The following is a 20244-nucleotide window of genomic DNA, read 5'->3' on the forward strand; positions in this document are numbered from 1 at the left end:
AAAAATTCAATCCAATGGAAGTCTTAAAGCATTTATTCATTTACCTGATTTTGCAAAATTAGGTGGATGAATAAATGCTATAGGGTTTCTAACTTGGAAGACAAAAGCATGCAATTCATCCTACTGCTAGGGCTTCACAAAAGTGTGACATGTCCAGAGTTTGTTCACATAGAAATGAATGCTTTCTTACTTCATGTCCGCTGCGCCCTTCCTGTGAACCCTGTTCCCTGAGAAAATCTTAGAGCACCAATTTGCTAACTTAATTTGTAAAACGTTAGTGAATCAATGCCCTGAGACTTTTATAGAAGTATTTGAAATTAATTAGCCTTGTCAACTTTTATTTATATAGGCTCTCTTCCAATTATATCTTTCCCCCCCCCAAGTATAACTTTTCAATGAGATTGATTTTAAACAATAAAACTTAGAGAATCTGTGTAAGATTGAAGAATTTAAATATGTGGGTTTATCATTAACACAGTAGCAAATATGTCAAGGAAACACGCCCCATGAAAAGTGTTTCAAAGAAACACACATCTGTTCTGAGAAAGGTCTGTACCCAATAGTAAGCCCGAAGAGGCTTGTTTGCTTGGTGATGCCAGCAGATAAGCCTGGCAAACCTCGGTGTGACTGAAGAAGCCAGTTTGAGACTCAGCCTAGCCCAGGAGAGCTACTGGACCCTGGCTGCGCTCAGTGAACCTTGGCACGATGGTGTTCACATTTTGGAAGGTCTTTCTGATCCTAAGCTGCCTTGCAGGTAAGGAAAGGATCTGCAACCGACCACAGATCATTGGGAATAGAGTTTCTTTTTAAACTGAAATTGCAAATTTTTGCATAGACTATTCCCTTCCTGTGCTTAAAAGGAACTATGATTAGTATGCTGAGTAAAATAATTTTTGGAAATCTTGCTTAGCAAATATGTCCCATGCCGATATTTTGGGGGCCCAGCCTGTAAATAGAATTGTTTTATGTAGTTTCTGAATAAGGATTTTTTTCACAGGAAAATCACAGTATCTTCCTTTTTTTCGTTTGAAAGTTGAATGGATGAATTTACTCAGAAGCTGAAGTTTGTGCCAAGGATACATTTTTCTCTGTTTTACTTGAGCATTTCCTTCAAACTCATTTTGATTGACTTGCTAAGCCTGGCTGGGAGTGCCTGCCGTGCTTTACTATCTAACATTTCTTAAGAGTTGTCCTTTTCCAAACATAAGACTGTGTTTAGGAAAATATGTGAGTGATCTATCATTGTGCACAGTATGGGTGTTTTTAGGGGTTTGAGTGGAACAAAATTATTTTTAGAGTCAAAATCCTAATGTTGGTAGGCCCAGGAGAGATCACTAATTCAGAAAAATCCCTTGGCCAGTTTTTTCAAATACCGGATACATTTTGAATCTGTTCTTATGATAAATTAGGTCCATGGTAGATACAAGAAGGTTGTTTACCCAAGAAATGATATTTTTAAGCCATCAGTAATATTAGGCAGTTATTAGAATGAGGTTTACTAAGCATATTTAATGACATAAGAAAATGCTCAGGATAAAATATTGAGTGAAAAAGCAGGATATACCCACATTCCTAGAATAAATTACTAGAAGGTTATATACCAAACTGCTCATGGTGATTGCCTCCGGCTGCTGGGATTATAGATGTTTTTTTATCTTATTCTCTGCCTTTTTCATATTTTCCACGGTTTCTACAAAGAATATTACATAATTTTTATAATCAGAAAAAAGTGTTACTTTTCAAAACTATATGGTATTTAGTAATAGTTCTCTAAATGTTCGTTACTGTTTAAACAAACATGTTCCGTGGAGTCACCAGAAGGCAATACTGCATTTATCCAGTGATCTAACCAGGACTTAGAGCTGGAAAAAGCCGCCTTTCTCAATTTCCATCCTGGTGGGAACATATGTTACTATTTTCCCTTTCCCCCAGGGATATTCATTTTAAAACCTTAACTTTAGACAGTGAAAGTCTTTGTTCCTTTTAAAGAGCTTCCAGTCATTAGCTAATTGGGTCGCCCCTGGGCCTTCTGCACTAGCCCTCTAAAAATCACACCTGTAGTCAACACCTACTTCCCTATGTGACGCCTTTCTCTGGCCTATACTAGATGCCAGTTTCAGAACAGTTGCAAGAGTGGTTGTTCACTCTAACAAACATATATATATATATATATATATATATATATATATAATTTTTACTGATTATAAGTGTAATGTATGGTCTTTGTAGAGAGGTTGGAAATACGGAAATGTATAAATAAGAAAATAAAAGTCACCAGAAATCTTACCAGAGATTTGGGTGAATTTCTTATTTTTTTCCTTTGCAAGTGTATGTATTACATTACAAAATTGGGTTTATACCTTGTATACATTTTTTTTATTGTTTAAAACTTACTTAGATGATGTCAAGATCTTACTTGATTATGACTTTTGGAACAAAGCCCAATCAGAATGACCAATAAATACTTCAGAGACTTTGTTTTTAAATTACTGTATAACTGGTTTTGTTGGTGTATAGTGTACATATACAATTTAGCTGGCCCAAAGCAAAATGTGGTAGTGTCAGTCTAGTAGATAGAATGGAAATATGGTACAATACATTGTTGTTTGCTTACATAAGTATGGAAGTCAGAGAAAAAAAGAGTTCAGTAATGTATGCCTGGCGTTAGTAGTGTCCATCAGTTGATCCAGAAATGGCTGTGAGGTAACTGGTAATGTTTCCATCCATGTGTAATTTGATGTCCTACCTGGACTTGTTTCCTGGTCAGGAAGAATGTCACATTTTTGGTGTCAAGCATGGTGCCTGGCACATAGTGGGCACATAGGAAAGGTTTACTGGAAGAATTAACTACCTTCCGAAATCTTGCCATTCGTGACATGGATGGACCTTAAGGGCATTATGCAAAGTGAAATAAGTCAGAGAAAGACAAACACTGTATGATCTCACTCGTATGTAGATTTGTATCTAAAAACAAAAAACTGAATTCATAGAAACAGAGAGTATAGCAGTGGTTACCAGGGGTGGTGGGTGTGCGGTAATGTGGAGATGTTGTTCGAAGGGTATAAACTTCCGGTTAGAAGATGAGTAAGTTCTGGGGATCTAATGTACAGCATGGTGACTATAATTGACAATACTGTATTACATGGTTGAAAGTTTTTAAGAGGGTAGATCTTAAATATTGTCACCACAAAAAAGAAAACATAATTATGTGATGTGATGGAAGTGTTAGTTAATGCTATGGTGGTAATCATTTTGAAATATATATCAAATCAACACTTTGTACAGCTTAAACTTACACGATGTTATATGTAAATCATATTTGAATAAAGGTGGAAAAATAAAAGAGTGGATTACTTCCTCAAACCCCAAGCATCCAGAAATGATTTTCACTTACATATATAAAACGAATTTTTTGTACAGGTAAGCATGACTGATTTTATTTTAATGAGAACCTTTCTGCTGACTTCTAAGGAAGTTGGGTTAAATTCTACTTCCGAAAAATAATGTTAATCAAAAATGTCTTCTGCAAAAAAAAAATGTCTTTTGCAAAAGTTCAAGCATATCATTTTAGATGCTTGTAATATATATTAGTCACCTGTTGGAAAGATATGTTAATGTTGTTTCCATTCTTGGAAGGTACGTGCTATGCATTTTAATGCAGTAATATATTTGAACTTTGGTTTTGCAGTCAGATCCATAAAGTTAGTGATCATTTGGTTATATTATTCCCTAACTCAAAAATGAAGCAATTTTACATGAAGTTGCTGGAAATTAAATCACTTCAAATGCATCAGGTCAAATATGGCTATTTGGTATAATAGGAGAATAATAATCCCCCTACAAGCAAAGTGCCTTCCACATTGTAGGCATTAAATAGATGAATGAACAATCATTACCAAAACATGAGGCATTTAAAATCTTTCTAGAGTGTTGATTAACTCAAGTGTATACAACTTGGATTATTTTCCTTTAATAGTATTCACTGATTTTTAAAAGCAGTCACACATATTTCAACCATGTATGTGTTTTTTTTGGGGGGGTGTTGTTTTTAATTCAGCCAGGTCAGTGAGTGAAATTGCAATTCTGAGTTTTGTTTAAATCAGGTACTAATCTTTATTTTGCTGTTTATTCACAGTCTCGTCAATGTGGAGATTTTTTCTGACTTTTTCAATTTTTAAATGATTTAGACTAAATGAATCCAAAGGGAGGGAACATTTTTTTTCCTGACACACACAGAATCACTTTCAGTTTAAGACTAAATTTGTACTGTTCACTAGCCACATGTGGCTATTTAAATATAAACGAATTCAAATGAAATAAAATAAGAAATTCTGTTCTTCACTAACCACATTTCAGGTGTTCCATAGCTACACGTGGGCAATGGCTACTGAACTGGACAGCACAGCTGTAGAACATTTCCATCATCACAGAAAGTTCTATTGGACAGTGCTGGGATAGACAGTGGTCTCAGAGGTTTAAGTAGTGTGCACTAATTGAATTATGTGACATTTTTTTTAAAGTTCATCTGGAAATATATAACTCAGCTCTGAAGTGTATTGTCATTGTATTAGAGAGGGACAGTTTCTGAAAACTGTCTTTTCTTCAGAATTTAAGGATTGATTATGGTGCTGAGTATTGGGAATCAGGGCAATAAAAATGGCCTGGAAATATTGCCTTGCCAATTGTCACCTATTTACAGAACAATGTGTCGTATTCTTAAAAATATGTTGTCTCACAGTAGATTTGGATGTTACCATACTTATTCCGAGGTGACATTGTTGAGCTTTTACAGATCTCAATTTACATATTTATATGACTTCTATTAAAAATACGTTGAAAATCCCAAATCCTTGATTTTCATTTGCCTCCATCCTGGTCTGTACTATAAATGGTTCCTCATGCGTTGACATGGCAGGCAGAGATTGTGTCTGTCTTGTTCATTAGTATTTCCCCAGTGTTAGCACTGTTTGTGGCAGAAAATAGGTGCTCAACAGATACTAACTGATAGGCATCAAGGCTTCTTCCATGGCTTACCTTGTGTGAGAATTGTGTTTACTCTGCCTTCAGGCACTTTTGTCGAGGGTAGCCCTTAAAGGCTTTTTTGGTTTGTTTTTGGTTTTGTTCTTTTTTTGCCTTACCTATCATAAATTATTACCATTAGCCAATCCCATAATAGATACTGGGACATAAACTAGAGAACAAAAATGATGGCCAAATAATATCTTCAAAAATCCCTTTTTTAGGGGAAAGTTTATGGAAATTTTAATGGCCACCGAATCCCCATTCTATCCCTTTAATTTTGGATGCTTTAAAGACATTTGGAAGTCACTATTTGGGCATAGCCAGAGATGGATGTGGCTAACTTCCAGGAGAAATGAGATGAGCTTCTGAGGGCAGGAGAGAGTCACTTAGCTTTCTCCAGTGAACTTTCCATCAGAAAATGTAGCTGATTTCTGCAGGCCAATTTTGTTTTGGGGATAGGCATTATGGGAACCAGGAACACATAAGGAGGAGAACATTGGGAAAGGGAAAACTGCATGGAGTTAGAAGGTGCTGCATCGGTGTCTACCCTAAAACACTTCTCTCAATTCATCAAGACATTGGTTGCCATGTAAACAGCCAACTCTAACAGAGAAGCAGCTGGACCAGATGGCCTGGCTGTGACAAAGAACATGGCTATTGAATCCAGGAAACCAAGGGTAATCAGTACCATGGTTTGCTTTTTCTTTAAAATTTTCAAAATGTTTAATTCTCTGAGTTCCTTTTGCCTGACCACTGTCATTAAGAAAAAATAAAATTAAAGTCGTCTTTGGGAAGGGGGCCAGGAATTTGTCTTTCTGTACTATTTCCTCTGATCTTCCCACTATCTTTGTATCCTCATCCTGTCCCAACCTGGAAGGCAGCTAGTGTTCTCACTCTAGCCCCCCTGCAGCATAGAGAGCACCTCTTAAACTTGACCTTTTCTAATACCTGCCTGACAGTCTTATGTTCCATCCTGGAAAGCTTCTATACTCTGACTTCGCAATGGATAATAACCAGTTATTACGATGAGCCAATGCCTCTATAGTGTTACCCAAAGTATTGTCCGCTATAACATCCCTTGGGAAAATGTTTACATAGTACTAAGGATTTCAAGTACAGTGGTAGGCTGGATTTTGGGGTAGGGAGCTCTTTGGTATTCCTCTAAATCGTATGGGAAGCCGATCCTTTTCTAAGGCCAATAGTTCTCTTAGGCCCCTTTTACAATCTTAAATCTTGAGGGAGATTTCTGGTTTGGACAAAATGACATAGATCTGTGTCTCCTTGCTTCTCCCTGCTAAGCACAAGTATAAACCCTCCCTGGAAATAATGCAAGAGACAACCAAGGGAGAACTCTGAAAGATAGTAAGAAGAAAGCAAACTGGCTTGGACCCTGGGAACTACAGAGAGGCAGGGTATCTTATGCCTCTTTACCCAAAGGAGGAAGGGGCCCCAGTCCTGGCATTTCTTGATCCTAACATAGCAGCCCACAGGGAGACTGATTCTTCCCCCAAACTGAGTGGGGGTCCCTCTAACATCAGATGAGCTCAACACCACTGGCAAGGGGCAATCATCAGGAGACCCACCAACTATAGTAGACAAAAGAAGCAATCTCCTTCCTCACTGAGCCTGAGACTCCCTACTTTCACCTAGCGATACTGAGGAGGGAGGGTGGAACAGACAAGAGGGGTGAAACCACAGAAAGTATCCGGTTCTAGAAGGCTCTTTGTCTCTCCTCCCCCACAAAGAGACACCAGGGCAGCTGGGGGTTCCAATAGGAGTGTCCTGCCATACCTGTCTCCCACTGAGAGATACGCAGAAACCTGACCTAGGGAAATGCTTCCACGTGCTCAGGCAATGGGGTCAGAGATAAATAGAAGCCCTGGTGACCCCAGATAACCAAACAGACCAAAACAACACCACAAAAGTTAAACTGGCATTAGAAATATGCAAAAGTAGGCCAAGACCTGTGTGCAAAACATAAAACAAAATAAAAGTGACTGTCTGCTAAAATAAAAGATTTAAGTAGGAGTTTTCTAACATAATGCCTGTAGGTTTTGACAAATGTATAATCACATGTATCTACCATTATATTATCGTACAGAGTATTTTCACTGCCCTAAAAATCCTCTGTGCTTCACTTATTGATGTCTTCCTCTACACCAGCCCCTGTCAACCACTCATCTTTTTACTGTCTGCATAGTTTTGCCTTTTCCACAATGTCATATGGTTGGAATCATACAGTGTGTAGCCTTTTCAAATTGGCTTATTTCACTTAGGAATATGCATTTAAGGTTCCTCCATGTCTTTTCATGGCTTGATAGCTCATTTCTTTTTAGCACTGAATAATATTGTCAGTGTCTGGATGTACCACAGTTTATTAATCCATTCACTTACTGAAGGACATCTTGGTTGCTTCCAAGTTTGGGCAGTTATAAATAAGCTGCTATAAACCTGTGTGCAGATTTTTGTGTAGACGTAAGTCTTCAACTTCTTTGGTTAAATATCAAGGAACACAATTGCTGGATAGTATGGTAAGAGTATGTTTAGTTTTGTAAGAAACCACCAAACTGTCTCAAAATGCCTGTACCATTTTACATTCCCACCAGCAACAAATGTTACTGGTGCTCCACATCCTCATCAGCATTCAATGTGTCACTGTTGTGAATTTTTTTAAAAAGTTTAAAAAATTTTTGGCTGCGCTGTTCAGCATGTGGAATCGTAGTTCCCCGACCAGGGATCGAACCCGTGCCCCCTCCATTAGAAGCGCGGAGTCTTAACCACTGGACCACCAGGGAAGTCCCCCAGTAGTGTTGTTTTAATTTGCATTTCCCTGATGACATAAAATGTGGAGCATCTTTTCATATGCTCATTTGCCATCTATATAGCACCTTTGGTGAGATGTCTCTTTAAGGTCTTTGCCATTTTTTAATCTGGTTGTTTGCTTTCTTATTATTGAGTTTTAAGAGTTCTTTGTATATTTTGGATAATGGTCCTTTATTATCTTTGTCTTCTGTAAATAGTTTCTCTGTGGCTTGTCTTTTCATTCTCTTGACAGTGTCTTTCACAGAGCAGTTTTAATTTTAATGAAATTCAGCTTATCAATTTTTTCTTTCATGGATCATGCTTTTGGTGTCATCATCAAACCCAAGGTCATCTAGATTTTCTCTTATGTTATGTTGTAGGAGTTTTATACCTTTGCTTTTTACATTTAGATCTGTGATCCATTTTGAGATAATTTTTGTGAAATGTGTAAGTTCTATGTCTAGATTCTTTTTTTTTTTTTTTGGCAGATGGAAATCCAGTTGTTCCAGCACCATTTATTGGGAAGATTTTCTTTCCTCCATTGTATTGCCTTTGCTCCTTTGTCAAAGATCAGTTGACTATATTTATGTGGGTCTACTTCTGGCCTCTCTATTCTGTTCCATTGATCTATTTGTCTATTCTTTCATCAATATTACACAGTCTTGATTACTATAGCTTTATAGGAAGTCTTTAAGTTGGTTACTGTCAGTCCTCCAACTTTGTTTTTCTCCTTCAGTATTTGTCTTGGTTATTCTGGGTCTTTTGCCTCGCCATATAAACTTTGGAAAAACTTCGTTGCTATCCACATAATAACTTGCTGGGATTTTGACTGCGATTACATTGAGTCCATAGATTAAGTTGGGAAGAACTGATATCTCGGAAATATTGAGTCTTCCTTAAACATGGAATATCCCTCCATTTATTAATTCTTGTCTGATTTCTTTCATCAGAATTTTTTAGTTTTCCTCATACAGATCTTGTACATATTTTGTTAGACTTACACTGAAGTATTTCATTTCTGGGGGTGCTAATGTAAATTGTATTGTGTTTTTTTAATTTTAATTTTATTATAATATAGTTGATTTACAAAGTTGTGTTAGTTTCAGGTGTACAGCAAAGTGATTCAGTTATACATATACATGTATTCATTCTTTTTAAGATTCTTTTCCCATATAGGTTATCCCAGAATATTGAGTAGAGTCCTGTTTATAGATAGGAAAGCGATAAAGTTTTGTACATTAACCTTGTATCCCGAAAATTTGCAATAATCATTTATTAGTTCCAGGAGATTTTTGCTGATTCTTTTGGATTTTCTACATAGGCAGTCATGTCATCTCTTGTTTCCTTCACAATCTGTATACCTTTTATTCCCTTTTTGTGTCTTATTGCATTAGCTAGGCTTCCAGTATGAGGTTGAAAAGGAGTGATGAAAGGGGATATCCTTGCCTTGTTCCTGACCTTAGTAGGAAAGCTTCTAGTTTTTCACCATTAAGTATGATGTTAGCTGTAGGGTTTTTGTAAATGCTCTTCATCAAGTTGAAGAAGTCCTCTGTTCCTAGTTTATTGAGAACTTTTATCATGAATGCATGTTGGATTTTGTCAAATGCTTTCTCTGAATAAATTGATATGATCATGTGATATTTTTCTTCAGCCTATTGCTGTGATGAGTTACATTAATCAATTTTCAAGTGTTGAACCAGCCTTGCATACTTGGGGTAAACCATTCAGTGTAATCTCTCATATCAACAGGCTAACTTAAAAAAAAAAAGAGCATATCAATTGATACAGAAAAAGTACCTGACAAAATCCAACACCCATTTATGAAAGAGAGAAACCAAAACAACAAAACAAAAAACCCAAGACCTCTTAGCATGTTAGGAATAGACGATGTGTTAGTTTCCAAAAGCTGCTGCAGCAAATCGCCATAAACTGGGTGGCTTAAAACAGACAAATTTATTCTCTCACAGTTCTGGAGGCCAAAATTCCAAAGTCAAAGTGCTGGCAGAATTGATTCTGGAGAATCCATGCCATGCCTTTCTCCTAGCTGGCTGCTAGCAATTCTTGGCGTTCCTTGGCTTGTATATGCATCGCTCCAATTTCTGACTCCATCTTCACATGGCCTTTCCTTCTATGTATCTGTGTGACAAATCTCACTGTCCTTGTTCTTATAATGACAGCAGTCATTGGGTTTAGGCCCCACCTTAAATCCAGGGTGATCTATGTCATCATTAATTACATTGCAAAGACCCTGTTTCCAAATAAGGTCACATTCACAGGCGCCAGGGATTAGCACTTGTTCGTATCCTTTTGGGGGCCCTAATTCAACCCATGGCAGAATTCCCTTAACTTGATAAAGAACATCTACAAATATCCTATAGCTAACATTGTATTTAATGGTGAAATACTGAATGCTTTTCCCCTAAGACTGGGGCCAAGGCAAGGATGTCTACTTTCTCAACTCTCTTATTCAATAAAATACTGGAAGTTATAGCTGCTGTAATAAGGCAATAAAAATTAATTAAAGACATACAGATAGGAAAGGAAGAAATAAAGTTCGCTCTACCCAACAAAAGACTAGCATCTAGGTTGTATAGAGAACTCTCAAAATTCAACAGTAAAAAATTAAGCAATCAGAAAATGGGCAAGAGACATGAAAGACATTTTGCTGAGGAAGATATACAAATGGCAAATAATCACAGGAAAAGTTATTTAGCATCATTAATTTGCATTAGGGAAATGCAAATTAAAATCACAATAATATATTACTACGCACCTATTAGAATGGCTAAATTAGAAAACAGTGACAGCACCAAATGCTGATGAGGATGTGGAGAGGCTGAACCACTCATACACTTTGGAAAACGCAGCAATTGCACTCTTGGGAATTTATCCCAGAGATATGGGAATTTATCCTCATACAAAAATCTGTACATGAATGTTTGTTGGAGTTTTATTCAACTGCTAAAAACTAGAGACAACCCAGATGTCCCTAAATGGGTAAATGGTTAAACAAATCATGGTACATACATAACATTGAACGTTACTAAGCAATAAAAGGCAATGAACTACTGATACACAGAACAATTTGGATGAATTCCTAGGTAATTATGCTGAGTGAAAAAAAGCTAATCAGCAAAAAGGTTACCATGCTTCCGTTTATGCAACATTTATGAAATGACAAAATTTTAGAAATGGAAGACAGATTAGTGGTTGCCAATGCTTAGGATCAGGGATGGGGTACAGGAGGGAGGTGAGTGTGATTATGGAAGGGAAATATGAGGGATCTTTGTGGTGGTGGACTGTTCAGTATCTTGACTGTGGTTGTGGATACACAAACCTACACATGTGATACAATTGTGTAGAATTAAATGCATACACACACAGGAGTACAAGTAAAACTGGAGAAACCTGAAATGAATAAAATCGGGGGACTGTATCAATGTCAGTGTCCTGGTTGTGATGTTATACAGTAGTTTTACAAAATAAGTTACCATGGGGTTGCTGAGTAAAATGTACATGGGATCTCCATCTTATTTCTTAGAATTGCGTGTGAATCTACTATTATCCCAATAAATTTTCCATTAAATATTGTTGAGGGCCCAAAAGACTTTTTGCTATGTAGGTTATTTCTATCTATATTTATTGTATTAGAAAATAAAACTAAAAGAAATTTAAACACAAAAATACACAAACATGCATTCCATTAGCCACTAGAGGAATATCATTACTTGTCATGTAACTGCTGGAACACTCCGTTGTACACTCATGAGAAGATGAGAGTGAAAAAAATAACAACTTAGTATTATTATGAACATCATTTTGATCTTGTAGCCTCCCCAAAATGGTCTCAGGGCTAGGATGACCAACTCATCTAGTTTTACTGGGACTTTCCTGGTTTAAGCACTGAAAGTCCTGGCAAAACCAGTATAGCTTGCCTGAGACTCACCTGGTTTTAAAACTGAAAGTGCCATATCTACAGAACCTCATCAGCCCTGGGCAAACTGCATTGGCTGTTCTCCATACTCATGGACTTTTTGGGTCCTTGGACAATGCTTTAAGAACCTCTTTGTCAGGCCATCCTTACACAGAAGAAATTCCCAGTTCAGTGTTATTACCTCACCATCACGTAGGACATCTTCACATTGTAATTTGTTAGAAACTCCCCTACCCCATGCCAGTTGCTTGCTCGACTTTCCTATATGGTTCATTCTACATTCTCCTTACCTTGGATTCCCCAAATAAGATGTCATTGAAAGTGCTTTGTAATGAAAAAAATGTCATCAGAATGTGAGTGTGTACCATCGTTTTTTGATGATTATCTTTTCAGGTCCAGTTCGTGGAGTGCAAGTGACCATCCCAGACGATTTTGTGAATGTGACTGTCGGATCTGATGTCACTCTCATCTGCACCTACACCACCACTGTGGCCTCACTGGACAAGCTTTCCATCCAGTGGACATTCTTCCATAAGGAGTCACAGCCAGTTTCTGTAAGGACTTCTTCCCCCTAAACTCCTCTCCTTTGGTAGTTCTGACATAAACTGTTGGGGTCAGTGTGAGAAGAAGGAATGGTAAGCCAGTGGCAACAGGAGCAGAACCTCAGATGCAAGGAGTTTAAAGATAGCTGTTTAGGGAAGATCATCATCTAAGTGACTTTGCTTTTGTCCTCTCCTCATATTCAGTTACAGCCTGTTGTCTCAATTCTGTGTAGGTCAACATCAAGTATATCATGCATTCTAGAGTAGACAGGAAGGGTCTTTCTCACAGGTGAAATGAGCAGTAGTTCTGAAAGGGCTTCTCCCATCCCCCAAATCTCTCCCTATTATTTCCAGAAAACCCCAGTTCAAATATATGTCCTAGTTGATCTGCAAATCTCTGTCAAACTTAATATCTGGGCTCTGCCTGTCAAGTGAACTAGCTCATTGTGACAGACTGAGTCCTGATGGAATGAGACTCTCCAGGTGGGTGGATAAGGGCAAAGTAGTAATGAACCTTGGGAAATAAAAGGTATCTGGAGGCTAGAGGATAAGAGACAGGAGGGGAGGCTAGGGTCTGGGGAAGAGGTTGCTGGAGGAGGGTGGGTGAAAGTCAAAGGAGGAGGATGATTCTACATGCAAGCTGCCTATTCCCAGATTTTTTTCATCTGGCCCTAAGGGTAATGCCTTCTTTAAATTAGTCCAGGGACTAAAATGGTATACTCAAAAGTATGTGTGTGTGTGTGCATGTATACGCACATGTACGCATGTGCATGCACTCACGCATGTGAGTGTGCAAGCATATATGCCAACACATATCCCTTGAGGGAAAAAGTCTGTAGTTTTCATCAGATTTTCAGAAGGATGTATGATCCAAAACAAGGAGTTCAGAGAAGAGACAAATCAGTGTGGTTTGGATATAGTGGAGTTGGGCCTTGAAGGAAAGCAAGGGTTCTGATTATAGAAAGACAGAGGGAGAGGCGAGTTGAGCGGGCTAGAGGAGGCCCAAGGGCAGACGTGGAGAAGAAGGAAGGCCAGTGTCTCTTCAGCCATCACTGGTCTTTTGGTCTTTTGTCTTTACCAAAGGTCCTGAATATTTGTTTAGCAGGAAACATCGTTCAAGGGGAGACTATCAATGCCACCCTCTAATCAAAGTTCAACAATTTTGCTCAGTACTGGTTACTTTAGACAAGTATCTGAATCACTCTGTGCCTCTCTTCTAAACATGGTAGAATAGTAATATTCTTCTACATGGGCAGTACACCATGTAGCATTCAGTTCTCAGATCCACCCACTTTTTTTTTTACATCTTAATTGGAGTATAATTGCTTTACAATGGTGTGTTAGTTTCTGCTTTATAACAAAGTGAATCAGTTATACATATACATATGTCCCCATATCTCTTCCCTCTTGCGTCTCCCTCCCTCCCACCCTCCCTATCCCACCCCTCTAGGTGGTCACAAAGCACCGAGCTGATCTCCCTGTGCTATGCGGCTGCTTCCCACTAGCTTTCGGTTTTACATTTGGTAGTGTATATATGTCCATGCCACTCTCTCACTTCGTCCCAGCTTACCCTTCCCCCTCCCCACGTCCTCAAGTCCATTCTCTAGTAGGTCTGTATCTTTATTCCTGTCTTACCCCTAGGTTCTTCAAGACATTTTTTCCCTTATATTCCATATATATGTGTTAGCATACGGTATTTCACTTTCTCTTTCTGACTTACTTCACTCTGTATGACAGACTCTAGGTCTATCCACCTCATTACAAATAGCTCAATTCCGTTTCTTTTTATGGCTGTGTAATATTCCATTGTATATATGTGCCACATCTTCTTTATCCATTCATCCAATGATGGGCACGTAGGTTGTTTCCATCTCCGGGCTATTGTAAATAGAGCTGCAATGAACATTTTGGTACGTGATTCTTTTTGAATTATGGTTTTCTCAGGGTATATGCCCAGTAGTGGGATTGCTGGGTTATATGGTAGCTGTATTTGTAGTTTTTTAAGGAAACTCCATACTGTTCTCCATAGTGGCTGTACCAATTCACATTCCCACCAGTAGTGCAAGAGTGTTCCCTTTTCTCCACACCCTCTCCAGCATTTATTGTTTCTAGATTTTTTGATGATGGCCATTCTGACCGGTGTGAGATGATTTGCATTTCTTTAATGATTAATGATGTTGAGCATTCTTTCATGTATTTGTTGGCGGTCTGTATATCTTCTTTGGAGAAATGTCTATTTAGGTCTGCTGCCCATTTTTGGATTGGGTTGTTTGTTTTTTTGTTATTGAGCTGCATGAGCTGTTTATAAATTTTGGAGATTAATCCTTTGTCAGTTGCTTCATTTGCAAATATTTTCTCCCATTCTGAGGGTTGTCTTTTGGTCTTGTTTATGGTTTCCTTTGCTGTGCAAAAGCTTTGAAGTTTCATTAGTCCCCATTGGTTTATCTTTGTTTTTATTTCCATTTCTCTAGGAGGTGGGTCAAAAAGGATCTTGCTGTGATTTATGCCATAGGGTGTTCTGCCTATGTTTTCCTCTAAGAGTTTGATAGTTTCTGGCCTTACATTTAGGTCTTTAATCCATTTTGAACTTATTTTTGTGTATGGTGTTAGGGAGTGATCTAATCTCATCCTTTTACATGTACCCGTCCAGTTTTCCCAGCACCACTTATTGAAGAGGCTGTCCTTTCTGCACTGTACATTTCTGCCTCCTTTATCAAAGATAAGGTGACCATATGTACGTGGGTTTATCTCTGGGCTTTCTATCCTGTTCCATTGATCTCCATTGATCTATCTTTCTGCTTTTGTGCCAGTACCATACTGTCTTGATTACTGTAGCTTTGTAGTATAGTCTGAAGTCAGGGAGCCTGATTCCTCCAGCTCCGTTTTTCGTTCTCAAGATTGCTTTGGCTATTCGGGGTCTTTTGTGTTTCCATACAAATTGTGAGATTTTTTGTTCTAGTTCTGTGAAAAATGCTAGTGGCAGTTTGATAGGGATTGCATTGAATCTGTAGATTGCTTTGGGTAGTAGAGTCATTTTCACAATGTTGATTCTTCCAATCCAAGAACATGGTATATCTCTCCATCTATTTGTATCATCTTTAATTTCTTTCATCAGTGTCTTATACTTTTCTGCATACAGGTCTTTTGTCTCCTTAGATAGGTTTATTCCTAGATATTTTATTCTTTTTGTTGCAGTGGTAAATGGGAGTGTTTTCTTGATTTCACTTTCAGATTTTTCATCATTAGTATATAGGAATGCCAGAGATTTCTGTGCATTAACTTTGTATCCTGCTACTTTACCAAATTCATTGATTAGCTCTAGTAGTTTTCTGGTAGCATCTTTAGGATTCTCTATGTGTGGTATCATGTCATCTGCAAACAGTGACAGCTTTACTTCTTCTTTTCCAATCTGGATTCCTTTTATTTCCTTTTCTTCTCTGATTGCTGTGGCTAAAACTTCCAAAACTATGTTGAATAAGAGTGGTGAGAGTGGGCAACCTTGTCTTGTTCCTGATCTTAGTGGAAATGGTTTCAGTTTTTCACCATTGAGGACGATGTTGGCTGTGGGTTTGTCATATATGGCCTTTATTATGTTGAGGAAAGTTCCCTCTATGCCTACTCTCTGCAGGTTTTTTTATCATAAATGGGTGTTGAATTTTGTCGAAAGCTTTCACCCACTTCTGATCAGACACAGCACGGCCCATGCCTCGATAGGGAGGGTATGAAGGAAAAGGCAGTCAGTCAGTGTCTAAAAATGGCGCATGCAAGAGAAGCTTGGGAAGGATGTAGTTGGACCTGTCAGGCAAGAACACCTGTACTGGACCCCTTCATTGTTTGGGGTCTCTAGGACAATGGCACCAGCTTTTAGGAGTAGGATGGGAGGGTCTGAGTTTGGTAACAATTCAGATCAGCACAAGCCCCTGGCAAAGCTGGGACAGTCTTGAGTTTGCCTTCTCATGCCCATGTCTGGAATTCCTTTCAGCTTCCTCCAAAAGGCTTTGGGACCTGTGGCTGCCTTGAGCAGGGCAGTGGTCAACTCTTGTCATAAGTTCATCTTCTTTTCCTCCCCCAAGATCATTGTGTTAAAGGAGCAGTTGACTCCAAGATCTAGTATTTCTCAGTACCCAGGAGAGACTATCATCTCTTACTGACTATCCCCGCCATGGGGTTCCTTTGTGAATGGGGGCTATGGAAGTATTCCATAAGTCTTCTGACCAGGAGCCAGGGTATTCATTAGCATGGTATTTCTCTTAGAGAAGCCCTCCTCTCAGAAGACATGGACAGATTCAGATAGTCAGTCCCTCAGCAGGGAGTCACAGCTGAAGCCTCTAGGCCCCAGAACAGGCAGGCTAGCATAGAAGTTTCGGTTCCCCTCTGATCACATGAATGGCCTCCTCTACCATCCAGCTAGTCACTGGTTAAAGTACAGAGACTTCTCCTGCCCATGAACAGAACAGGCATTGACCCTACTTAGCATGAGTCTCTCAAACAACACTTACTCTTCCAGAATAGCCACAGTGGAAGAAACCCTGTGCCATCTTCACCTTTCTAACACACATATAATGTGGACAACTTCTTTCTAGAACCTAGTATCTTTATATTCCATGGCCGCTCAGATTCTTCCAACTTGGCCTCTGCAGATAGCATTATATCAAATGCTTTTCAGATGTTGGTGGAGTGAGGGTGCTTCATCTCCTCAGGGGCATTTGAAAATGGGAGGAGTATTGGTTTAAGTGTTATAAATGGGAGTCACTACCAGCATTTAGTGGGTGGTGGCTAGAGAGGCTGATTGTCTTGCAATATGTAGGAGAGACCCACACAGGAAAGAATTGTCTGCCCCAAATGCCAGTGTGGCATCCCTTCCCATCAAAGTTTATCTATTCTGTGTCCCATTCCCTCAGGTGTCTATCCTTGTTAAATCTGATAAATTAGTGTAATGCTAAGGTGTTAAGGACTGGCGATCGTTCACTTTGTTGTCTCCCGAAGAAAATAATTTAAGCCGAAACCTTCCATGCTTCAAAGAAGCAGTTCGGTTGGTGGGTGTCTCAGGCAAATGGCAGGCTGGGAAGGGAGTAGTTTGGAGGCAGGGAAGGCTTCCTTTTGGTGTTATATTCCTTCCACGTGCAATCCCAGCCCCCCTATGCAGTCTAGAGAAAATTCTGGGCTTGAGACCACTGCCACTCTATACTCCTCACCTCCCATGGCTAGCGCCTTTATGAACAGTGCAGGAAAGCAAGAAGCTGGAAGGGAAAGAATGGGTGGTTTGCTGTGAACTTCCATGCCCTCCTCATTTCCAAAATGTACCCACAAAGCAGCTCTGGAAGCTAAAGGCATTTATTAACTCCAACTCAGACTCAAACAGAAAGCAGACTGAATTCTTTCAACCCTTCTTGTTTATACTCCAGCTTCTAGTTAGAGAGCAGTGTCACAAAGCTGAGGGGAAAGAAATCTTTTTGGACAAATCTGGCTCCCAGCTGCATGGCCTCCTGTGAATAGGAACTTGGCACAGTAGGAAGAGAAAGGCTGTCATTGCAGCTGGCAGCCGTCGAAGGCCTCATGCGGTGAACCCACTCGGCATGGGAAGCATCATGCCAATGGATAGCAGCAACTGGCAGGAGAAGGGCTGGGTTGGAGTAGCGGATGGGATGGCCCCAAGAGGGGAAGTTTGCCTGGGAATCAGCTTCCTCGTCTAAGGCAGGGCTATGAGTGCCGTGTTAAGGTATTCAGCGGGAATTGGGAGGTCTGGATTCTAGGTCTGACTACAAATTGTGTGACCTTGGGAAGATCACTTCCTCTACTGGGGCCCTCAGTGTCCTTTTCTGTAATAGAAGAGGATGAATCAGAGGTTGCAAACTGGCAGCCTCTGGGCCTGATTTGGCCAGTGGATGCGTGTTGGTTGGCCAGCCCAGTATTTTGTTCATTTCCACAGTTTGAAAGCCTTGTTTGTCTTGGCTCTCCAGTTCACCACAGTTCCCACTATCCTCCATGATCTTACCACTATCCACCAGCCCCTCCCAGCCATTTCCCATATGTCCAATATCCAGCTGGTTCCTGAAGGCTCTTCAGCCTTAGCAGCCATGAGCTAAGTTATCTCTAAGGGGCTCTTATAACTAATGTGCTATTATGTCTCCACATGTCAGCCTCTAATATCACCAAGGGGCAGGCAGAGAGGACCTTGGGGGGAAAGTGGGGCAGTCTGTCATGAACACAGCCACAAAGGGCAAGTGGGCAAAAGAATGAACAAGCACCACTTAAGGGAACACTTGGATGGGTTTTCTTAAAGCTGACTTGTCAGCCCCCAAATCACCACCCCCAAAGGATGTGGCCTGTTGAACAACCATGACTTTTCCTGGACCTCAATTGCTTTGATTTCTAAATTGACAATATACTTTCTTTGAAAAGTGTACAAGACTCACAGGATCATGGGCCGGGATTTGGCCATCGTTCAGCTTTGATTTCTAAAAGGGTTATTCTTTTGTGAAAAATCGAACCAAGTTTCAGTCCTTCCTGTGTGATTAGATAAGTGGTTTCAGGAAAGCATTTCATTTTGTTTCTCTTTACAAGGACAGCGTGACAGTGTGGACTTCCCCTAACAGAAAGCCCCTCCTTCTGTGTGTCTGGCCACTGACCTGCCCTGGGGACTTTCCTTCTCACACAGCACCCTGAGGCCAAGGCCTTTCCCTTTTAGGTCTCCATGTTACACCTCCTTACCTCCATTTCTCTCCCAGACACCTCCAGTATTATTTGTGCGAGGGCAGCATATATTAGGCTACAGTGTGAGGAGCAAGGATAGAAGGGCTGGTGAAGGTCCTTTTTGTCGGGAAGTTACAAGTCCAGGGCCTCCTGACTTATTTGCTCATTGATTCCTGGCCAACCGTGAGACTTTTACAATGTGGCTTCTTTTCATGTCCTAGTGCTGACCTAAAACACATTCTCTTGGCCCCCTGTTTTCTGCAGTAATAAAGTCCTTTCAACTAGATCCTCTGGGACTTACCGTGGGCCGTAGGCAGGACTGATGTATCTCCCTGTGATGTCATCAGGCTTCAACATAAAACAGGCCGACCTACCCTCAGTCCTCCTAGGAGCAGGGGAAGCGGCCAGATGTCTAAGTTGTAAAGGGCTTCCTTGATAGACCACAGGCTGCGTTCCAGGTAAGAGTCCACAGGACCGCAAATTGTTAATTAGAAAGTAAATAAGGCTAGCGCTGGCTAGTGAAATGGAAAGCCAGATATCTTGGACGTCAACTCACATGAAGGTAATAGACCTTTGACAAGTTGAACTTCCTCCTGGCCTACCTGAATACCTTAGGTTACACTGGCTCTCCAGTTTGTAAGTCAAACAAGACCCCTCTGGGGCAAAAGTTTGTGATTTCAGTAGGTGTGAATGGACGAATTGAATTATAAATGGTTCATTTAGGGCAGAAAAGAAAGCTAGTTGATGTTAGAGAACTGGAGGAGAGAGACAAGTTGTTTTCTCCTTAAATATACTCTTTTCTTTGAATTTTCCGTCAGAATCTCCGTTTCTGCTTTAGTTTAAAAGTATATTGACTTTCTACCTGAAGGAGAATACACTTGAATTTATCTAGACAATATCTTTTGGTTTACCGATTGCCTTCCCTCTCGTTAGCCTGTTAATGTAAAATGCACTGGACAAGGAATTAGAAGGACGACGTTCTTGACCCGGCCCAACGGTTAACTTTGTGTGTCTCTTTTTTAACCTCTTTGAGCTTCAGTCTCTTCTGTAAAGTGAGGAGAGTGAATTAAATGAACCATAAGTCTCTTCTAGTAGATTTTATGAAATATTAATTGCCATTGGACTAGGGCAATCCCAGTTTATTGAATAATAAAAAACAATCACTGGAATTATACACATTTATATGAAACTAGCAAAGAGTGTAAATAGGCTTTGTGTATTATGAAGGGACCTCAGGGATCACCTAGTCCA

General features: G+C 39.7%; 1 protein-coding gene across 1 annotated transcript in view; it reads left to right on the forward strand.

Annotated features, from left to right (window-relative positions):
• Window positions 1-551: 551 nt before the first annotated feature.
• Window positions 552-20244, forward strand: part of VSIG1 (V-set and immunoglobulin domain containing 1) — a 33695-nt gene continuing 14002 nt past the window's right edge. The window contains exons 1-2 of the mRNA XM_032619791.1: window positions 552-754; window positions 12152-12312. Of these exons, the coding sequence (XP_032475682.1) occupies window positions 706-754; window positions 12152-12312 (210 nt within the window). The 5' untranslated portion in view covers window positions 552-705. The remainder of the gene's footprint in view (window positions 755-12151; window positions 12313-20244) is intronic.

This window comes from Phocoena sinus, chromosome X (genome assembly GCF_008692025.1).
Source record: "Phocoena sinus isolate mPhoSin1 chromosome X, mPhoSin1.pri, whole genome shotgun sequence".
In the NCBI taxonomy this organism is placed as follows: domain Eukaryota; kingdom Metazoa; phylum Chordata; class Mammalia; order Artiodactyla; family Phocoenidae; genus Phocoena; species Phocoena sinus.